At 37.5% G+C, this 21,986-nt stretch overlaps 1 protein-coding gene across 1 annotated transcript; it reads left to right on the top strand.

Annotated features, from left to right (window-relative positions):
- The first annotated feature begins 9,417 nt into the window (after window positions 1-9,417).
- LOC124369846 (piggyBac transposable element-derived protein 1-like) lies at window positions 9,418-11,824 on the top strand. Its single transcript, XM_046827978.1, has 2 exons — window positions 9,418-9,788; window positions 10,100-11,824. The coding sequence occupies exons 1-2, from the start codon at window positions 9,644-9,646 to the stop codon at window positions 11,752-11,754; spliced, it is 1,800 nt and encodes a 599-aa protein (XP_046683934.1). The 5' UTR covers window positions 9,418-9,643; the 3' UTR covers window positions 11,755-11,824.
- Window positions 11,825-21,986: the final 10,162 nt, after the last annotated feature.

Here is a 21,986-nt window from a genome sequence, read left to right as displayed (position 1 = left end):
AATATGAAAAAACTTGTCCTAGTACGCTCATGCTGACTCCTACAGACCCCAGAGAAATTTATAAAATAATAATGAAATTTAAAAACTCAAATGCTTCCGGATACGATGGTATATCACATAAACTAGTTCGCAAATGTGCAAATGCCTTATCTATACCCCTTTCGAATATTATAAACTCCTCTTTGATGGAAGGTTTCTTTCCGCAGGAAATGAAACAAGCTATCGTACGGCCTATATACAAGGACGGAGATACGGGTCTCCCGGAAAACTATCGACCAATTGCAAATGTTTCAACATTTTCCAAGATATTTGAGCATGTTTTTGCTAATAGACTGCTAGAGTTTCTTTTCCATCATAACTTATTATGTAAAGAACAATATGGATTTGTTAGAGGGAAAAACACAGCTTGTGCGATGGCAGAATTTGCAACCCATGCGATCGACGCTTTAGATAAAAAATGTAAAGCTGTAGGGGTATTTCTTGATCTTCAAAAGGCATTCGACTGCCTAGATCATGAAGTGCTTTTTGAAAGACTAAGTCGCCTAGGAGTGCGTGGAGTAGCCCTCAACTGGATTAAATCTTTTTTAGTAAATAGAAAACAAAGTGTTCAGGTTAAAAATGTAAATTCTAATAAATTGGAATTAAATTTTGGTATTCCCCAAGGCTCCGTTTTGGGGCCGATATTATTTATCATGTATACAAACAGTTTAACAATAAATTTTCCAGAGTTACATATTACGATGTATGCGGATGATATCGCCTTAATCTTCCAAGCTAAATCATTAGAGCATATAGAGATAAACTGCTTCTTACAACTAACAAAGTTATATCAATACTTAAATCGAAATAATTTACATGTTAATCCCTCAAAAACCAAAAGTATTTCTTTTTCAAATTATTTTAGCTCAGAAATCGATCCACTGATCGTTATGAATGAATTCGAATTGCCTTTAGAATCAGATTGTAAGTACTTGGGATTAATTTTTGATAGTAAATTTACTTGGGAAAAGCACATAGACATGCTATGCTCAAAATTATCATCACAATTGTTTTTACTAAGCAGATATTCTCAATATCAAAATTATTTTCTTTTACGACTAATCTACACCTCCCTGATCGAGTCAAGGCTGCGATATGGTATAATACTGTGGGGCTCAGCGTCACGTAGGGAGTTTCTACGAGTATTTTATTTGCAAAAAAGAGCCGTCCGTATAATAGCCGGCGTACGTAGGAGAGCGTCATGTAAAACATTTTTTCAGTCGTATAGAATTTTGACCCTCCCGTCTCTATACATTTACGAAATGCTTGTGCACTACAAATTCAAATACGGTTCCATCCAAATTGGTTCGGACGTCCACAATTACAATACAAGATCCAGCGCTCAACATAGGCAAGTTCCCCATCGACTTCAGCTTAGTGCCTCACTTCCCCAGAATATGGGGCCAAAATTATATAACAGGCTACCGCAAAATATTACAATGGAAAATAATCCTACAACATTCAAAAAATTATTATATAACTATCTCATACAGAAAGCTTTTTACTCGGTTGGTGAGTTTTTTTTCCGATTAGTAATTTAAAAGTGGCCATAGAAATTGTGAAATGTTTGAGAAATATTGTTTTATTTAGATATGCAACTTAAACCATATTTTTCTGACGAGTGTAATACAATTATTGTAAAAATTGTCATACTACACAATAAAGAATTTGAATTTGAATTTGAATTTGAGTAATATAGTGTGAGCGAGTTTTAATTTTAGTTTTTGTGTACAAATGTGTGCGCGAATGTGTGTGTGTGTGCTGCACGTGAGCGTTTGCGCGCGCGTGGGTGTATGTGAACTTGAGTGTGTGTGTCTGCTGGGGGAGGTCATGTGAGAATAATACGTTGATGCCATAAATATAGATAACAACCCTCGATGATAAGGAATGTTGAATTTTGTACGCAGTTTTTCCGATGTCCGTCTGTTAACTAAGAGTTGCAGCAAGGCCTGTCCGTGGTCTTGATCTCCGACAGTTGGTCGTTTTGTTATTCTAATAATTATTTCCATTCAATTGCTTCATCTCGATACATTCTCACTTTAGTTTTATTTTTTCATTCTATAAAACATTATTTTTAATTTATTTTGTTTCACTTAATTTGCTTTCAGATATAACAAAACTTTTACGGTTTGAAATACCAATCGAGTACTTTGTGGTGACTCGTTCTCGGAGAATAATGGAGAATAATGATTTTGATTTGATATGATTTATATTTATTATTTTTGTATCCGATATTCAAGTATGTACTCAAGTCTTACCTTTACATTATTAACTTTAATATTTTTATACTTATATTTATTAAGGTTAATGACTGGACTTTATAAGAAATAAAACACTCGATTCCACTAACGATTGTTATAGCTCAATAGAATATAGTCTGTCCTACTCAATACGAATAATAATCGATAGTAACGAATAATGCCTAAAGTTTTAATACCATTAAATTTAGCTATTAACAACTATTTAGTAATTTTTGAACATATTGGTTAAAAGCTGCATTAAAGTTAGGCAATGTTCAGAGAACATAGAAATTCTCTAAGAGCAAAATATAGCAGACACATTTGGAAGTGAACTAGGTTTCCGGCATTGGTAACATTTCTAAGAATAGTAATAATAAGAAACTGACACCTCCACAATAAACTGCGGATGCATTTATGTTGTTCTCGGTGAGGAATAGTGTACTTGGAATCTTGGAAACTTCCCGGGGACAAAGGTGAGTTTGGGGTCGTAGCCGGTTGTCGCTGTCTTACAGAGAGTTAGGTTACAGAAAAGCCTCTCATAGGCCGTACCATTAACTGTTTGAGAAACAGGTAATGTTTTAAAGAAATGTTACTCATTTTCTCGGATTAAAAAAGTAATGCTTCTGATGTTTACAGTTTTAAATTAATAATTTGAAGATTCCCCGAATACTATTGTTAACTTAAACGCTATGTCCATATAACAGCAACAGAATGGACTACTATATATATTCCTTTAAATATAAAAAGTGAAAAGTATGTTGTTAAGAGTGTCCAAAAACTAATTTTAAGAAATTTTACTAGCTTCTAGAATTAAAAACATTTGTCGTAGAATAACGAATCACATTTCTCAGAAATTCAATATAAATTAATCATCTGCACCGACCCCTTAATATCGATGGTTAAGAGCACAATCATTGTATGTCAATTTGTTGGTGAAAATGAGATATTGGTATCACTGTAAAGCTGGAAGTGTTCTCTTTCAATATGCACAAACGTTGTACGTCCATTCCGTTATAATTTTACAACAACACAAGAATAGGACAAATTTCAGTGTGAAAACATAGTGTATGTCCAGATTTACTTCATTTAAGCATTAGTTATGTGTTCAAAATGAGTTAGCTATTGGTAAAGCACACTTATTGTATGTCCCTAAATTCTTTAAAACGGACGGTGTTGTCAAATCTATGATGTTCACAAATATTGTATGTCCAAACTTGCAATATCTATGTACTACATATAACGAAAAAGACAAAGCTGTTGGAAAAGCACACTTAATGTATGTCCTTGCGTTCTGTTAAATCAGTCGGTATTGCCAAAACTATTCAGTGCTCACATATAGTATGTCCGGACTTACAACATCTGTGCAGTAATAATCAAGCTCTCAGTCTCAGCTTTCAGCTGTATTATTGAATTGATGTCCAGAAGTTGATGGTGTGATTATTGTTAGTGTTGTATACTCAATTAATAATACTTTAACAACACTATTTTAATGTTATTTCACAATGGAAAGTCGTGGAGCGTTGATGTTACGTATGCTGAAGAAGAGGAAAGTAAAATCAACTAACACACATTTGATTCCTTTACAAGAGAACTCATCTTTGACCAGCATTTCCGAGGGTAAGCTGAAATAGGATAGACATTTAGTTATTAATTTGTTTTGTAAATAAATTTTAATACACAGATTACACAAATTTATCATATCTTGCTATTAAATTCCTCGAACACTAGTCATTTTTCTAATCCAAACCACCATTTTTATCTTCAGGTTAACGTATTACCTAACCTAAATTATGAACAATTTTATGTCTAGTAGAAGTACATTAACGAAAGTATTCATTTTAGTTTCAGAGAAACATGAATCTACAAGCGGGAAAAGGGTGTTTGAAGAGGAAAACCTGTTACCATTAACAATTCCATTATTGGAAATACCATCTGAGCAACGTCGTAACCTTTCAGAAAACTATGAAGTCTTAACCTTAAACAGCAAAGAAGTGTTCGAGGAGGAAACTCCAGCACTGTCAATCATTCCATTCACAGGTACGGTTAACTACAGTCTTAATGTTATAAAACCAATGGAAACACCAAAAATATTAAAAGACCCAAACCATCACGATCTAAGCACAACTTTGAACAGCGAAGAAGTCTTGAACAGCGAAGATGAAAAAAAACCGACGTCATCGATGATTCCATTAACAGGTACATTACATTGTGTCCATTAAGATGTTATACATACTTGTACATAATGATAAGGAAACAAATACAGTATATATAATTATACACACACTGACAGACCCCACTATATATTTTATACATAGTGAAGCCAGAGTTTTTCGTTTTTTTTTTTTAAATACGCCTATTAAGGCATACCTTTATTTGTGTTAGTAAATAAGTTTGAAAAGATCCTTCTATGCTCAACATGTTACCTCAATAATACTGATATAAAGAATATACCATGTTTACAAAATAATGTTTCTGTTCTATTGTTCCAGATGTAGCTGAGAGAATCAATGATTCTCTAGCACTTAACTGCTCGAGCTTTGACATAGAAGAAGGAACGTATGATTTATGTGGCAGTAGTATGCTTCAAGAAGATATTGGTGACATAATTTTACAGACCGACAACCCAGAAGAGGACATTGTTTAATTAATCACGAAATGACATGAAGTTGCAGAAAGTTTTTTGGTAGTCCCAGAAAACCAACAGGTAGGTAAAAACTTTGAGCTACTGGCAGATGAAGGAATTGAAACTTTAGCAGAAAATTTTTAGCTGGTCCCAGAACAGTCGCAGCAACAGTAATTAGTATACGGACAAATGAAGAAGAGTTGGTTGATAAAACCCATGAAGAAACAATTGATAACCGACAGGAAAGTAAAAGCACTAGGAAACAAAAAGCTGACCCTGCGTCTTGGGAGCGGAACATCCGAAAGAAAAATAGAATGAGTGGTAGGTCCTATGTAACACAAAAAGGAATAGTTATGCCAGAGAAAAAATTTGCAATGTTAGAAAATTGTACCTGTAGGTTCAAATGTTCAAAAAACATTTCAGTAAATTGGCAGAAAGCATTATTTGAGGAGTACTGGGAGATTGCTGACAGTGATAGGCAAAAATTATTTCTTTCAAATTTGGCGAAGAAAACGCCTGTTCAGAGGTACAGGATAAGAAATGAAAACTCTGGTAGGAAAAAAACACAAGTCTATAGAGTATTATTTACCAGATGAGAAAAAAATAAACATAGGGTTTGCTTGAAATTCTTCTGCTCTGTTTTCGAAATAAGTTTTTAAATAATTGATTTGGCATTAACAAAATCATCATCACGTGGAGTATATGTCGGTTCTGATGGTAGGAAAGGAAGGTGTGCACAAACAAAAACAAAACTAGAAGTAGTAAATCTTGTAAAAGAACACATAGACAGTTTCCCAAGGATGGAATCACATTACTGCAGGAAACACACTAAAAAACTGTATCTGTGTCCAGAACTATACTTAGCAGAACTTTATAGACTGTATGTCAAGGATTGTACTGAGAAAAACTTAGAACCTGTTTCAGAGTATAGTTATCGTACAATATTTAGATCTAACGACCCCTCTCTCGCAACTTACGTCCCCAAAAAAAGACCAGTGCACCAAATGCAACCATTATAACCGTGTTGAAGATAAGAGCCAATTTGAAGAAGCTTACCAAGTTCACTGTAGGAGAAAAAAGGAAGCAATGGATATGAAGAAAAAGGTCATGGGAGATAAAGTTGATAATCAAATTACTGCAACTTTTGATTTACAAGCAGTTTTGTCTGTGCCTTATGCAGGTGATTGCCAAATTTATTATAAGCGGAAATTGTCTGTTTACATCTTTACAATTTATAATTCAAATGGGGATGGTTTCTGTTATTTATGGGGCGAATGTAATGGAATGAAGGGATCTTCTGAAATAGGCACTGGCCTATTATCATACATTAATGGCTTACCTGAGACTGTTACTCATCTTATTACATATTCGGATACTTGTGGGGGACGGAACAGGAATCAATATATTGCAGCTGCAATGTTGTATGCAGTGAATAAAACCCACATCGATACCATAGATATGAAGTTCATAGAACCTGGGCACAGTTATCTGGAAGCCGATTCCAGCGTGCAACAATTGAGCGTGCAAGAAAACACAAAAAAATATATACTACCAGAGAATGTAGTATCCTAATTGAAATGGCAAGAAAGAAGCCAAGTCCCTATACAGTAAAAACTTTTCAGTTCTCTGAAATCCTAGACTTGAGCAAGCTTGGACATGAAGTCATGAAGAACAGAACTACAAACCTGAATAAATCCCAAGTAAACTGGCTAAGGATTAAATGGTTAAGATTCCAAAAACCTTCAAAATGAGCTTGAGTTTCAAGAGCTGAATGTGAGCTTTATTAGTGATCACGATAATGACAACCATTTACTATCCTGGGACACAGTTGAATTATCTCCCAAGTACAAGTCAATGATCCCCCTGTATGTTGTCGAAGATGAGGATGATGAGAACTTTGTTCCCTTGAACTCACAAAGGTCTAGGCGTCTTGGTAAAAGAACGAAAAAAATCCAATTCAGAAAGTTCTGACATCACTAAACATGGAGTCCCAGATATTCTTAAAGATAACAGTGATGAGTATACTGTTCCTTTGGTTACAAAGAAATCTAAGCGTCTTGGAAAACATGTAAAAAAACTCTACCCTTCATATTAAAACTCCAGAAATAAAAAGTAGAAAAACAAAGACTGCTCTTAAGACTGATTTTCATGTCTATTAAAGTACTATTAGTGTATTAGTACACAGTAAACCTAAGTTTTTATAGCAATTTGTGTAGTCAATACTTTCAATTCCTCAATTATATTTTGGTTTGTTATAGTAAAACATTGATAATATGTACTACTCTGTATTTGTAGTCTTCTAAAAAGAACTTTAATCCAATAAATTAATCTTGATTGAACTCATATTAATTTATTTTATCCTAAGAGTATCTCCAAAATAACAACTTTGTTAAAAGCACACTTGTGATATGTCCACATTTACTTAATTTGCATATACACATATATTGTATGTCCGGCACTGTGGGATTTTTTATTAAAATTAAATTATAACATGAACTATAACCTGATAATAATTATTCTTTTTTTACAAAGAATTATCTAGGGAAACAAACTAACTGTTTTATGGTATAATTAAATCATGATAGACAGGCTTCCCCCAACTTTGAAATGTTCTTTTTCATTTTTCCGAGAGTTTTAAAAAATGGACATACAATGATTGTGTTCTTAACCATCGATATATCCATGTAATCGTATATAGAATTATATATGGTTGCTATCTTGAACTATAGCCTAAGCAGTTTATTACATAAAATTATTTGAAGACTTATTTGTAAACCGGAGTTACTAAATCTGTGTGTTGCTTAACACTTCAACATAACCATGAGGTACAGCAAAATACAGATTGAAAAACCTTTTACATAGTATGTTACCAAGCTACACTTCATGCCGTTGAATAATACTAAAAACCAGGTGTCTTATTCATGCTTGCATTGATTGCACACATGGAATAGTGTTTAAATCAGTCAGGAACACTATGTTATTTTATAAGTCGGCCGTCTTGGGCCTTGGCTGGATTTTGCCTTGCAATATTCACACAGTTGAGTTGAACTGTGCGGATATCGATATATTACACACCTCCTTTTTGTAAAGTATAGCAAGTTCTATGTTGCTTTTTAGATTTTACTATGGATATATCTACTATACAGGGTGTTGACAATGTGTGGAACCACCATTGAGACTTCCTCTTCACCTACATATACCATATTTTCATATTTTGTAGTGTAGTGTCTCTGACGTCAGAACAATTATATAAGGAGTTCGTTTTGAGCTTCTTTGCTAGCGATTTTTTCTATCTCTTTAGAAGAACATAACTCCAGATTCAAGGAGGCATGTCTGTAGTATTGTATGATACCAGACGCTGCAATAAGAGAATAGTGAACTGGAAATTGGCATTGTTTCAATCCTTTCTACCATAACTATGTTATGCAAATAATTATTTTTTTACATAGTAGTATATAAGCTATCGCAAAATTTAATACCGAAACTTTCTTGCACCTCCTTCTTATTTTTAAACATTATCTGTATTAGTGATCACTATACATGTTTTCGTGTAACAAATCTCGAATTACTCTATCACACCAACGTGGATACTCTGTAGATCAAAGTTTTCGTTGAGGCTAATTCGCTTTGACTATATTACTGACAGTCGGTGAAATATGTAAGGGATTCATCATTATCTTGTCAGACAAAGAAAAGTTAAAGATTTGGTAACAGCAAAGATATTTTTGAGTTTATATTTCCAGAAGCTACTATCATATACCGTGCCGGATGAAGTCTATCTATGGAAACAACAGGACAATAAACTTGTCTTCATAAACATAATCACCGGGATTGATGAGAAGATAGGCTACAGTATGACATTTTTGATGTCCATTTTTTACCTGATCTCATTAAAGAACAACAAAGTTTATGAAATTATCTTAAAAAATACAGTTGGAAAGATTGAATGTTGTTGATTCAACTATAAAAACTCATATGGTTTCGGAAATGTATTGGAATTTTGAACTAAATCGGTTTAAAAATCAAAATAATATTCACCTCCCATTCCTCTAGATACGGTAAAACAATTGCAGTAGTGTCTATTTTAAGTATCCTAATCCTATAATACTATACATTTTTGTATAAAGGAAGTTTATATTTTTTAACTCACAGAAACTACTGTGAGAGGTTGTGTTAAAATTTAGCACAAGAATAAAATCAGAAGCATAAATATAACTTGCAATGTATACGATTAGGTTTCAAAATTATTAACCTCTTAACGCCCACTGTGCCAAATTTGTCACATACCCATTTTATGCATGTAGTATAGTGTCAGAATGAAAATTACAACCTTAAATGCCCATTGTGATACATATGGAACTATTTTCAATAATTTACTGTACTGTGCTGTTGCCTGGTGGCAGTTATGTGAACTACAGCCAGTGAGCAGATCTACCATACACAGTAAACACCAATTCTTCATAACCTCTAAGTCTTCATACCTGTATTTAGCAGAAAAAAGTAAGTACCCTTTTTATAAAATATGGTCTAGTTTACATAGTTAACTGAAAGTGTGTTACAGTAGTTTTAGTTCATAAAATATGTCTAGTTTATGTTTTATGATGCTTTTTAGGTTTGTGCCAAATTTGTCACATTGGGCACAACTGTAAAACTGCAGTTTTTCAGTTCGTCCCAAAAATGGCACATTGGGCATTAAAGTCAACCTACAAGCTTTTTGTACAACAATGTTTATTTTTGTCAGATGTCACATTGTCGACTAAGAAGACATAACAACACAACTTCGCTTTTACCCCCCGATGACAGTGAAGACAGTTTGGTGGATGACTCAGATGAGGATCCAGATTACACCCCTGGCCGTGACAAAAAGAACAAGTTAGCCTTATTTTGTAAGTTTATTTATACCATTAATTCCATAATTAACTTAGTTAGGCTCATACTTACTAATCTAAATTTATATTCAATACTAATAGGCTATGTTCTGTTTATTATATGTCTTTTCTTGTTATGACAGCACCATTTTTAATGCACACGGTTAGGATAATTCAGATTATGTTACACTAGGCTGTATAGAAAATTGTTTCAGCGGTGCTGTTATATACTAGTAAAGACCTCAATATGTTATTTATTTTAGTGTGAAATACATACTTTTTTGTGGTTTGAAAAAAAGCAAGGCAACAGCGAGTTTGTTTTGTTTCAGTGAACAATGCAGCGAGCTCCAGTGATGTCACAGATGAAGACGAAGAGAACATCCCTTCAACGTCTACAGCCACAAAAAAGAAGATTCCAAAAAAACCAGCACCTGCTTGGAATGAAGTGAATCCAGATAACAGTGAGAAACCTTCTCCGCCAATGCTAGAATTAAGTAACGAACATGTACTTCAGTCTCCAGTTGACTACTTCAAAGATTTTTTTGACAATGACCTTTTAACTTTGATTGCTACTCAGTCAAACTTGTATAGTGTCCAAAAAAATCCGAATAAACCCTTGAATACCTCAGAGAAGGAAGTAGAGCAGTTTATAGGCATTTGCATCTACATGAGCATTTATGGTCTACCTAGGAGTAGGATGTATTGGAATGGAAATACACGAGTAGAAAAGGTTGCACATGTTATGTCACGTAACAGATGGGAGGAACTGAAGGCCAACTTGCACTTCAATAACAATGATCACATGCCATTACAGAATGATCCAAACAAAGATAGGCTATTTAAAATCCGCCCACTAGTTGATGCTCTTCAAAACAAATTCAAAAACATTCCTATTGAGGAACAAATGCTCTGTGTTGATGAACAGATTGTGCCCTTCAAAGGCACATCTTTACTAAAACAGTACAACCCGATGAAACCCCACAAGTGGGGATACAAACTGTTTGTACTTTGTGACAGCAAGGGTCTGATTCACAATTTTGAGATCTACACTGGTCGCATACTACCTGCTACTTCCCTACCTGACATTGGAGCTAGTTCAAATGTTGTTTTACGACTGGTTGAACACTTGCCTCGTAATGAAAACAAATTCTTAATCTATTTTGATAACTGGTACTCATCACCAGCTCTCTTAGTGACTCTAGCAAATATTGGTTTCCAATCCCTCGGGACCATTCGACTAGGACGATTTCCAGGCTTGTTGTTTTCATCTGACCAAGAAATGAAAAAGAAAGGCCGTGGGTCTTATGAGGAAAAAGAGGCAACAATTGATGGGGTAAAAATTAGGGCTGTAAAATGGTTAGACAATCGAGGGGTGTCTCTTGCGTCAACTTTTGAGTCTGCTTGCCCTATCAACACTGTGCAACGCTTTGACTCTAAAGGTCGTGAGCAGATTGATGTCACTTGCCCTAAAATCGTTACAACATACAATAAGTTCATGGGGGGAGTGGACCTTCTAGATGGACTTATCAGCTACTACCGAATTAATCTAAGATCTCGGAAGTTTTATTTGAGGTTTTTCTTCCACTTTGTTGACGTAAGTATTGTCAATGGATGGCTTCTCTTCAGACGAGACTGTCAACATAATGGAATTGCTAAGCAGGGAGTAATGGATTTGCTAGCTTTCCGGTGTGAGGTGGCCGAGTCTCTTTGTAACTTAGGAGCTGACCCAATAAAAAGAGGAAGGCCATCAACAGACAGGGTAGAGAACGAATTTTCAAAGAAAAAGAAGAAAGGTCCATGTGTCAATATCCCTATACCAGATGTTAGAAAAGATGGAGTTGGACATTGGCCATCTGTTGTCGAAGATAGGCAGAGATGCAAGCATCCCTTCTGCAAGCAGAAATCATCCATTATGTGTGAAAAGTGTAAAGTTCACCTCTGCCTAAACAAAGGAAAGAACTGTTTTGTGGATTTCCACTTGTAAGGTGCTCCTTATACTGTGTAGTAATGTGTTTTACTTATAATTCTAAATATACTGTAATTATGAAGCAATATACTATTAGTTTTTCTTATGTCCTGTTTACTTTCTCTAAAGTGCACTATTTTCTCTATTGCCCAATGTGCCAGATTTGGCACTTACCCAAAATTTGGTTAAATAGTAAATTTAAAAATCTGAAAAAAATTACAGGTCATCTAAGTACCATTTAAAGTAACTTTTAGCATAAAATAATTTTTTTTATATACTGCATCATGTAGTGGGCATTAAGAGGTTAAAAGTATATGCCTAAGTTATATTACACGTCAGACCAGTTATTAAAGGCTAAGAAATAATAATTCAAGTCCTTTTAAACTATACATCAAATCATAGTAAGTTGTATCTGAAAATGTGAATATCTTTAAAAAAAAAACTCAATTAATTTAGGAATGCTGAATAAACAATTTAGGAATGTTATGCAGTTGGTGCCCTGATTGTACACATGGAATATTGATTCAGGGTGTAATAATAAGTTATTTTATATTAGTAAAAATAAATAGATTAAATGCTTTAAATTAATTTTTATTCTTGTAATTTTTGTTTATTTACATAATATTTCGATTACTTTATAATGCAGCATTAGCCCATATGCAACATACTAATCTTGTGATATATCTAATTTGTAAAACCAAAACAATATCATTAAAAAGGCAGGCAGCGTAAGGAAAATGGCTGAGCTAGTTATAATTAATAAGTACAAATTATAAAAATGATTAGTTATGCTCATATAAATTAAAGTGGCGTTGGAGTTAAAGGGGTCAGTATTTTTTGGGGTCCACCCAAGCGACCGAAGAGACAACCGACACAACTCCGCCCATAACAAAAATATAGCCATTCAAGAACGGAGTTATGAATATTTAACTAACCAATAGAAATTGAGCCAAGATAAGGTAGCGTTTCAATGTTTCACCTGTAACTCAGGCGCGCAGAGATGGATAGAGGTTCAGGTAACAGAACCTTGGCGATCACCGATTCCATCACAAATAACTGGCGATCTATTGAGGTGGGCAATTTGAATGAGCCGCACTGTTTTAAACAAACATATATTAAATAAACCTGTGCCGATATATTTATTTCTGAACATAACATTTCTAATTTCTATAGTCATTAACTGAATAAGTTGGTGCTTTTAACTGGGTGGATTTTTAACAATTACATATTTATTGTAAATTTATTTTAGTGAATTAAAACTTATAATCTAACTTATTCTGAACACCATTAAAAACATAAAAAAGGAAAAAGCTACGAACTTTTTTATTATTGGGCAGGGAAAACACCTCCTACGACAAAGTTTTGGATTAAAGTACAATTTTAATCTGTATTTTAAACGTTTTTGATAGGAAGTCATTTTGCACCGTTTATAAGCGACTACAAATACGTATTCAAGCTATCATTACAGTTTGAATACTGGTTATACCCACTAACTAAAACAAACTTATTTAACAATCGTGTATCCAAACTACTGTCAATGGCGCTGTGTAGCGGGTACAACGGTTATCCCATAAGCGGGTAAACGTTTGGTTTCATAACACTTCACTAATTGACTGATCATTTCATGATTATATATGATGACAGTTTCGTTGTAGAGGCTTGTTGGTTTGCAGTGCAGAATTGTGTCTTGTACGGTGCGAGGCAGACAGCGCAGGTATCCACTTGACGCACAAATCGGAGCGAGGCACCTTTGAGCACTGCTCTAAAACCGACAAGCACACGGCTCGCCTCACATTGTGTAACGCGAACGCCTCATAGCGAGTAACCCCGGTATCCACAGTCCGAGGCAAAGCCGAGCATTCGCCAAGAGGCATTTGCAGCGAGCAGCGTCGCACTGTCGATACCGGCCTTTAGCAATGTTTGTAGTTGCCTCTACAGGGCTAGACCGGTTCAAGAATAAAGGTTTCTAGCCGTATGAACAAGATTTCTTCCGTTCGTTGTTTATTTTCTAATCTAAGAAAGATACTTCTTTTTTATTACATATTGGTAACATTGAAGTCTACCTACATTTTATACAGCGTCCTATGTTCTGTAAAAATAATATTGTAAAAATAAAGGACAAAGATTTATGAATCATTTTGTCTCTTTGTAGAATTGCACTATGATAATTTTACGTTCCATTAAAGAAATCAAGTGACCAATAGTTAGAAGAAGGTGTTATTGAAAGTACATAAAACATAAGTAGAAACCATTCGATTCTTAGAATGCACAAAAATAACAGTGAAACAAATACAATACCTCTTTTCTTTCGTTCATTATTAAAATGACGGTTCATTTTGACGCTCAATATTTCAAATGTAAGTTTTTCAAGCATAGGTAATGTGTAACCAAGTACATATAAATTAAATATAAGATTCAGCAAATACATTTATTAACAGTCAAACAAATCTTTAACAAAGTTTCTAATTTATGTCAATAATTGTAAAAACCCAGCATGTAAGCTTGCGTATGAGCGTACCCAATGTTTTCGAGGAAGACACTGCGAAAGATAATGTGTTATACAGCCTAGGAGCTATAAATGTATAAATATTTGTGTAAACTTCTAATTTAGGAAAAGGCATAGTTACGTGGTTTAACATTAGTAACCTAATTGAGTGAACGTAATATATTTCCCAGTGTGTGGCCGCCTCTAATTTATTTTTAAATTCAGGAGACAAAATGACATATTAGGATATAACATATTAGGCTACAAACTACCGCATGTAAACTATCCGTCTTGCCTGAAAGAAGTTAAAACATGCTATTAAAAGCTACATTGATAGCATCTCTCTCTAGTTCTAAAGATATATGATATAAACAGTTATTTCCTCTGTGGGTGAGTCAATCAGTTGCTCAAGGCCATTACTGAAATTCTTTGAAGAAGGTTATAATGTTATCAATAGGGCCTACATGTCCTGGAACAACGACCATCTATTCTTTTAGGACAGGTAATATTTAAATTTCTATTAGCTGAGTTAACGACATCCATAAACAGTTTCCTCTCCCTTGAGTCCCTCAGAATATCAACATTTAAGTCGCCACACGCTATGAGACTGTAAAAATTCTGAACATGACCATCAACAAGCGATTCAAACGCATCAATGAAAGAACAAATGCTGGAACTACGAGATCGGTACACTGCAGCCACCACAATCATATCAGAAAAAGCAAGCTTAATTGTGACAGCACAACATTCAAAACTGAAATGTTGCTATATTGCACACCTTGCTTCACCATTATGCAAGAAACACCCCTAGATGAGTGTTCTCGGCCATAAAACGCTGCAACCTCATATCCTGCAAAAGTATCTAGATAATTTTTACAATATTTACTCAACCAATGTTCAGTAAAACAGACAATAGTTGGATGGAATTTTAAAACTTGAAAAGTGTCACTTAGTTCATCAATTTTATGCAAACATCCCTGTATATTTAAATGAGAAAGAGAAAATTTATCATTAGATCAGAAAAAATCCGTATCTTTAAAGCAATCCAATGTCGGTACATTGTGGCAGTTCACATAATTCCTGCCAGAAATTGTCATCTCACAAGATTTGGGCACGACTGAACGTTTAAAAAGTAATTTTCTAAATTGAAAGATTCCAGTTGCTGCAACTCAGGAGTTGTCTTCTGCATCGTACAGAGCACCGTGGAATCTTCATCACAGAGCTGACCTTGTATTTCTTGCGGAAGAGGCCGCCGATGTAGACAAAGTTCAGGCAGCTCTCCGGCCCCCACGCCAGCATACCGCTTCGCCAGGCCAGTAGTTTCATTAGATGATGTTAATGGCGGCGTTTCTCGAGGTGATGAAGGATACGACCATAAAGAGGAGGAGGCAGAACTCAGCGTGCCGGAGCAAGGCACGGGCGGCAGCAGCGGCGGGAAGTCGACCACACTCAGCAGCGATGTCCCGATGTCAATGGGAGGTTGGAGACCAGACGGGCCAGCCACAGAAAGCCGAAAGTTGCTTAGTGATTTGGACTTGTAGGGCAGTTTTGTCCAGTTTTCAATTATATGAAATATATTATTAGTTATATTCCTCTTGCCCGCTCTATGGAAGTGTAGACCTCGAAAAAGATGCCGTTGTTTTGACTCCAGGTTCAGTAGACGAATGTTATCACTATTTTTGCTCAACTCTTTTAGATTTTCGTTGATAAGTGTGATGTTTTTATTTTCAAGTGAGTGTGGACTGAGATCAAATCTGACTGGAGCCGTTGCGACTACGAACCTCGCATCAGGAGAAGACTTTACCATGCTGTTACATGTTTCCACTATTTTAGGATGTTTAAATTGACCTTATTCATATTGTTAGTTCCAGCTATGAATACAACATAGTCCTGCTTCTTGAAACAGTCATTGCCACTTTTAACGGTCCTAACAACCTCCTCGATTGTAGCGCCTGGTATTACTAAGCTTGGTCTCAAGGAAGTGGTTTTGGAATTGAATTTCTGCTCTAAAAGATTATTAATGTCACGGCCGTGGCTGTCGCTGTACAATGAAACAGATATGTTAAAGTTCCTCGATTTAATTTTCCTAACATAGTTTCGAAGTGATTTTAAGTTGCTGGATTTTTTTTCTTGACGTGATGAACGGGCTATTACCTCCGAATTGTGTCAGTAAGAGGAAAACAATTATTGGTTGTGAGGACAGGAGAAGATAACGGCAATGAGAGAGCAGAAAATGAGAGAGCAGCCACCGTGGAGGGCGCGTGTAAGACTTCTTTGGTTATCCTTATTTTCTCATTTTGTGCTTCCTTAAGTTTTAAGTTCAGACAGTTTATATTATCATTTAAGGATCCAATTATTGTCTGTTTGGTTTTATTTTCTTTGGTTAAGCTAAGTACTTCAGCTTTGATCTCATTTATTTCGAGCTTTAAACGAACATTTTGTTTTTTTAATTGAAATACAATCTTTTTAACAGACTTTATTACATTTATCTGCTTTTAAGTTTTCTTGTGTTGAATTTAACTCCTGAACCTTGGTGATCAAATTGTTCCTTTGAGTTATGAGCTCGTCAATGCGGGCAACAAGTTCGTCTTTTGATTTAAAAGCTAAGTCATCATTTTGACAGGTGTTATCAACAGTTTTACGAGTAAACAAGATCTGTGAAACCCACGGAGTTGTTAGGAGGCCATTGCTCAGAGTGGATGGTTTAAGGGGTGACAAAACTGGGGTAAGTGATCGCATGGTCACTGGGTGCTTTCAGGAATGTGAGTTCTTGCGACTCAACTCCTCAGTGTAGTCAGAATTTGTGCGCTGAGCTGTCTTTTGCCAGGCATCTCCAAGACACCTCTCCATTTACCAGTGTCCTGTCCAATCGATATTTATACTTATCGATCACAATGCTTGGTTTCCCATTTTTTTGTTTTTTCTAATTGTAAGGACATATTTTAAGGCTTGTAAAATTTATATAGTCTAAAAAGAGACATGTTGTCCGACCAGGTGTATGCTTCTCCAAAGAAGATGCCCCTACAGATTCTGAGATACCGTCCGTTATACTTGGGCGCGTTGCGCCTTCAGAAAATTCGCTATAAAAGTAACAGCGGCCGGCTGTAAGGGAATCCTCGCTTGAATGGGGAAAGACTCTTTCCTGTAGAGAGCACGTTGGCTAATCTGAAACACGAGTGCTCATGCGCGAAATCTAGAGAGTAACTTCAGGCCCCTCGTTTTTCCTGTCAATAGTTAACCTCTAACACGATTTGACAACAAAACGACTGACATCCCAGACTCACTGATTATGAAGCGGAGTAATTAAGATATCAGCTGATACGCAAAGGACTTATAGTTAATCTTTAAACACATTGTTTTGTTGAAATGTTAATTATAATTAATTTATACAATTAAATTGTACGAGCACACGAATAGCTAGCTGTTCCTACCAGTAGGTCCAGGCCTACCAACCCCTCCGGGCCTACCTTGGATGTGGTAGCCGTTTCTCAGGCTCCCTCTCCAGAATCGAACCCTGATTCCCCGTTACCCGTTACAACCATATTAGACACAGAATCTACCATCGACAGTTGATAAGTCAGATATTTCAAAGATGTGTCGCCGGTACGAGAACCGTACTGAAAGTTATTCAGGCACCAACAAGTGCGGGGCAGGTGCCCCGATTGGTTTTGATCTAATAAAAGCGTCCCTTCCAACTCTGCATCCATCTCTGGTCGGGGTTCTGTTTGCATATATTAGCTCTCAAACTACCACAGTTATTGTACCGTCCAAGGAACCATAACTGATTTAAATCAGGACGATAGACCTCTTCAGCATCCCCCAATACCAGGTTTACCGCACCGACTGGCAGCTGCAGGACAACCGACGCGGCGGAGACTCGGCAATCATGGTGCATCGGCGGGTGACCAGTCCCTGCCCCAGTGGTCGAGATCACTCTGGTTGCCATCCAGTACAGCGCAGCGGAGCGAGCTAGAGATCGCCTTCGTGTATAATCCGTCTCGGAAGACTCTACAAGCACACTGCTTCGATGCTCTGATGCGGCCTGGTTCCCCTGCACATGTTGCTGGGGACTTCAACGCTAAGCACCTGGACTGGGGATGCCGAAACACCAAATCCAATGGAAGAGGTCTCCACCGTCTCCTGGACAACCGACGCCACATACGAACACTGCCTCCCGAGGAACCCACTCACTACAACCACAACGACCAGTCGGATCTACCAGACATACTTGACATCGGTCCAGCTGGTTCGCTGGACGGACACAGCGAGGTGTTTGCTGTGTTTGACCTCTCGCCAGACCACGTTCCGGTTTTCTTCCATCTCCCGGACGACGGAGTGACATCCTATCCACCTATTCGTCCCACCAAGATCAACTGGCATCAATTTGCAAATCACTTAGCTGACAGACATTGGCCACTACCAACTCCTGCCGAGTCAACGGACCAGCTAGACCAACAAGTACTTGACCTAACTACTACTCACCAGAAAGCTATGACAGCCTCGTCATCCACTCTCTCCCGGATGGACATCTCATCACCTCTACCTGAGCATTTGAGAGAGGAGGTTCGCCTTCGTCGCAGAATGCGAAGGGAGTATCAGCAGTCCCGTTGTCCCCACGCCAGCAGACCTTCAACCGTCAGGCCAGGAGGTGCTCTCGTCTCCTGGCGGAACACAGAGCGCCTGCGTGGGATGACTTCATGGAACATCAAGCTGACGGTGTTGTCGGCGGCATCTGGAAAACCTAAAGGGCTCTCCGAGGGGAAAATAAGACTAACCGACCACTTCATGGCCAGCATGGCATTGTTCTCCCTTGGAGATCGAGCGGAGGCCTTCGCCGACATCATGGAAGACCAATTATCCCCACTTGCAGACGTCTATGACGAGGACACCTGCGAGATTATAGGGGATTTCCTGGAGGGATACCAACCTGACGACGACGACCCACTGCCTCACGTGACAACTTTTGAAGTTCTGGCCCAGACTCCTTGGGAAATGCACCGCTGAAGAATCTGCCGGCTTGGGTGACCGTCCCGATCTTTAACTCGTGTTTACGCCTGGCTCACTTCCCGACCGCATGGAAGGATGCCAAAGTGATCATGATCTCCAAGCACGGCAAAGACCCGCTCTTCCCGGAGAACCACAGGTCGATCTCCATCCTGCCTGTGCTCTCCAAGATCCTGGAGAAGATCGTCCTAGCGAGATTCCCTAAGATGTACTTCGTGTCTAACAGAACTGAACAGTTCGGCTTCCACACCGGCCACTCCACCACCCTTCAGCTCCGCAGAGTCCTGAATACCATCACCGGAGCTGTAGAGAGGAAGCAACACTCCACTTCGGTCCTGATAGACGTGAGCAAAGCCTTCGACAAGGTGTGGCACGAAGGACGGCTCTTCAAGTTGACATCGTCTCTGGTGTTCCACAGGGGGCGGTCCCTGGCCCGATCCTACCTGTGGTACACCAACAAATTCCCAGTCGCTCCAAGAGTGCAGCTGTATGCCGATGACGCACTCCGCACGGCCACCTCTGCCAACCTGAGAATGGCAGGATTCTACATCCAACGGCAGCTACATCTACTGGAGCCCTGGTTGACCAAGTGGCGGATCAAGGTCAACGTGTGTGAAGCGATCAACTTCACAAGGGCAAGGAGGCAAGAGGACGGCCGTCATCTGTCACTCAACGGAGACAGTATACCATGGAATACGACAGTCAAGAACCTGGGGGTACTTCTGGACACCCGACTGACCTTCACTCCCCACGTCAAGAGAATCAGCGGTCTAGTGAGGCAGGGCTTCGCCAGCATCGGCCCCCTGATCAACTCCACGAAGCTACCGACCAGGACGAAGGTCCTGCTCTACTCTTATACGACCAGTGATAACCTACGCGGCCCCAGCATGGTACCATCTCACCTGCAAGACCGCCCGGAGAAAACTGCTTGCAGTCCAGAGCGTGTGTGGCAGGCCACTGGATCACCCTGGTTCGTGAGGAACACCGTCGTCTGAGCTTCGTCCGACTTCGCTACTATCAGGAGTTTCGTGGAAGGCCTAAAATCGAGTCTTGAGGAATTCGCAGAGTCCTCTCCGTGGGATCACATCCGAGAACTTCGTGTCCAGGAGGTCCGCCAAATGCGTCTTTCTATGGAAGGCTGATCCGACTACACTACAGAACTGACAGGCAGCAATAGCTTCTAGGGCTCAGACCCTTATTTCCCCTAGGTAAAAGCCTCACGGCAGATACCTAGATAGAAGTGGGGGGATCTACCAGAATAATGCTTGGGTCGGTAACTTGAAATCCCGGTTATAAGCTAAAAAATCGAATAAAATTGCTAAAAAGCATTTTAAATATGTTGTACGGGCCACTACTGAACTTTGAGAGGGTTTTGACTACATTTTATTATTCACTCTTAGGAAACCACCACCGCCCTATAAGAGAACTGGAATTTCCACGAGACGTTCCGCTGGAACGTCTTCGCAAAAACCCTAAGGTGCATATCGGTTAAAAAATTGTTATATTGTTGACAAAAAAGACTCGGATTGTTGTGAATTGAAATGTTAAAAGTATAAAAAAAACTCTTTTCCGCGATTTTCCGAAAAAAAAGTATTACAGAGATATGGGCATTCAAAGAGAATCGGGAAATAAAATAGTTTGTAAAATAAAATAATTTTGATTAAAAACCCATGTAAGGTAGGTACGGGCATTATTTATGCTTACTCGGCCTCTTTTAGTTTGTCGTAAAGATACATTTACCGAAATACGGCCGGTCAAAGCGAAATCGGGACTTTAAGACATTCCGGAGGACCCGAAGTGCATATTAGTTTAGAAATCAGTTCATATCATATTGTCAAGTATGTCTTGATACAATGTCAGTTATCAAAAAAAAGCGTTTAGTAATAAACTACCCTCAAAGTTGGCTTGCTCAAAAATAGTTAAAATAATTCATATTCCTACAGTATTTTCTATGCGGACTATTTCAACCAATTTAAAATTTATGTATTATAAACATAAAACCTTAAATTATGGTTATTTTTAAAAGATTGCTTGCATACAACGGTACTGCCACAAATAGCAATAATAAAAAGATCATTGTGGCAGTAAAAAATAAAATTATTTTATTTTATAATCATGAATATTGCCAAAATTATATCACAGCTGCGAAATTTTTTCAGGTGTACTACGAGCAAAATATTTTAGTGAAAACAGTTCAATCCATCGCCTAATTTTTAGTTTAAACTTTGATATCACAATAATTCTATCTTATAATAATAAACTATTTTAATAATAAGATGGATATTGTAATAAATAAAACTAGTAGTATGGTGAGATATAGTAAACAGTTCCAATGGACTTGCATGGAGTAGTGTTGTCTATTAAGTGCTCAAGTACAAAATGTGCAATATTCTTGTATGCTATTAATATACAGTAATGTTATGAAAGAAAAGCGTTATATTAGTAGTATGAAAATTAGGAAAACTGTAGTGAATATTCACCATTTCATTATGCGTGTGCAGTCAGCCGTTTGAAAATCACTTCGTATTGAAGTGATTATCAAACGTTGCCCAGTGGATACGGGGTCTGAGCAACTAACTGCCCAGACCTCTCGAGGACGTCTGCAACTCCACTAATCTCTGCTATGAACATCGTGTGATGTTTAAGACAGAGTTCATCCACCACTAGCCTAAACTAACCTAGACATATTACTACAAAAACACTTTTATAACACTACACCACTGTCCATGCAACTAAGTAAACTAAAAAACAAACTAAAACT

The sequence above is a fragment of the Homalodisca vitripennis genome, chromosome X, assembly GCF_021130785.1.
Source record: "Homalodisca vitripennis isolate AUS2020 chromosome X, UT_GWSS_2.1, whole genome shotgun sequence".
Lineage (NCBI taxonomy): Eukaryota > Metazoa > Arthropoda > Insecta > Hemiptera > Cicadellidae > Homalodisca > Homalodisca vitripennis.
Note: the sequence above shows the minus strand (reverse complement) of the source record. Positions and strands in the feature narration are given on the sequence as shown.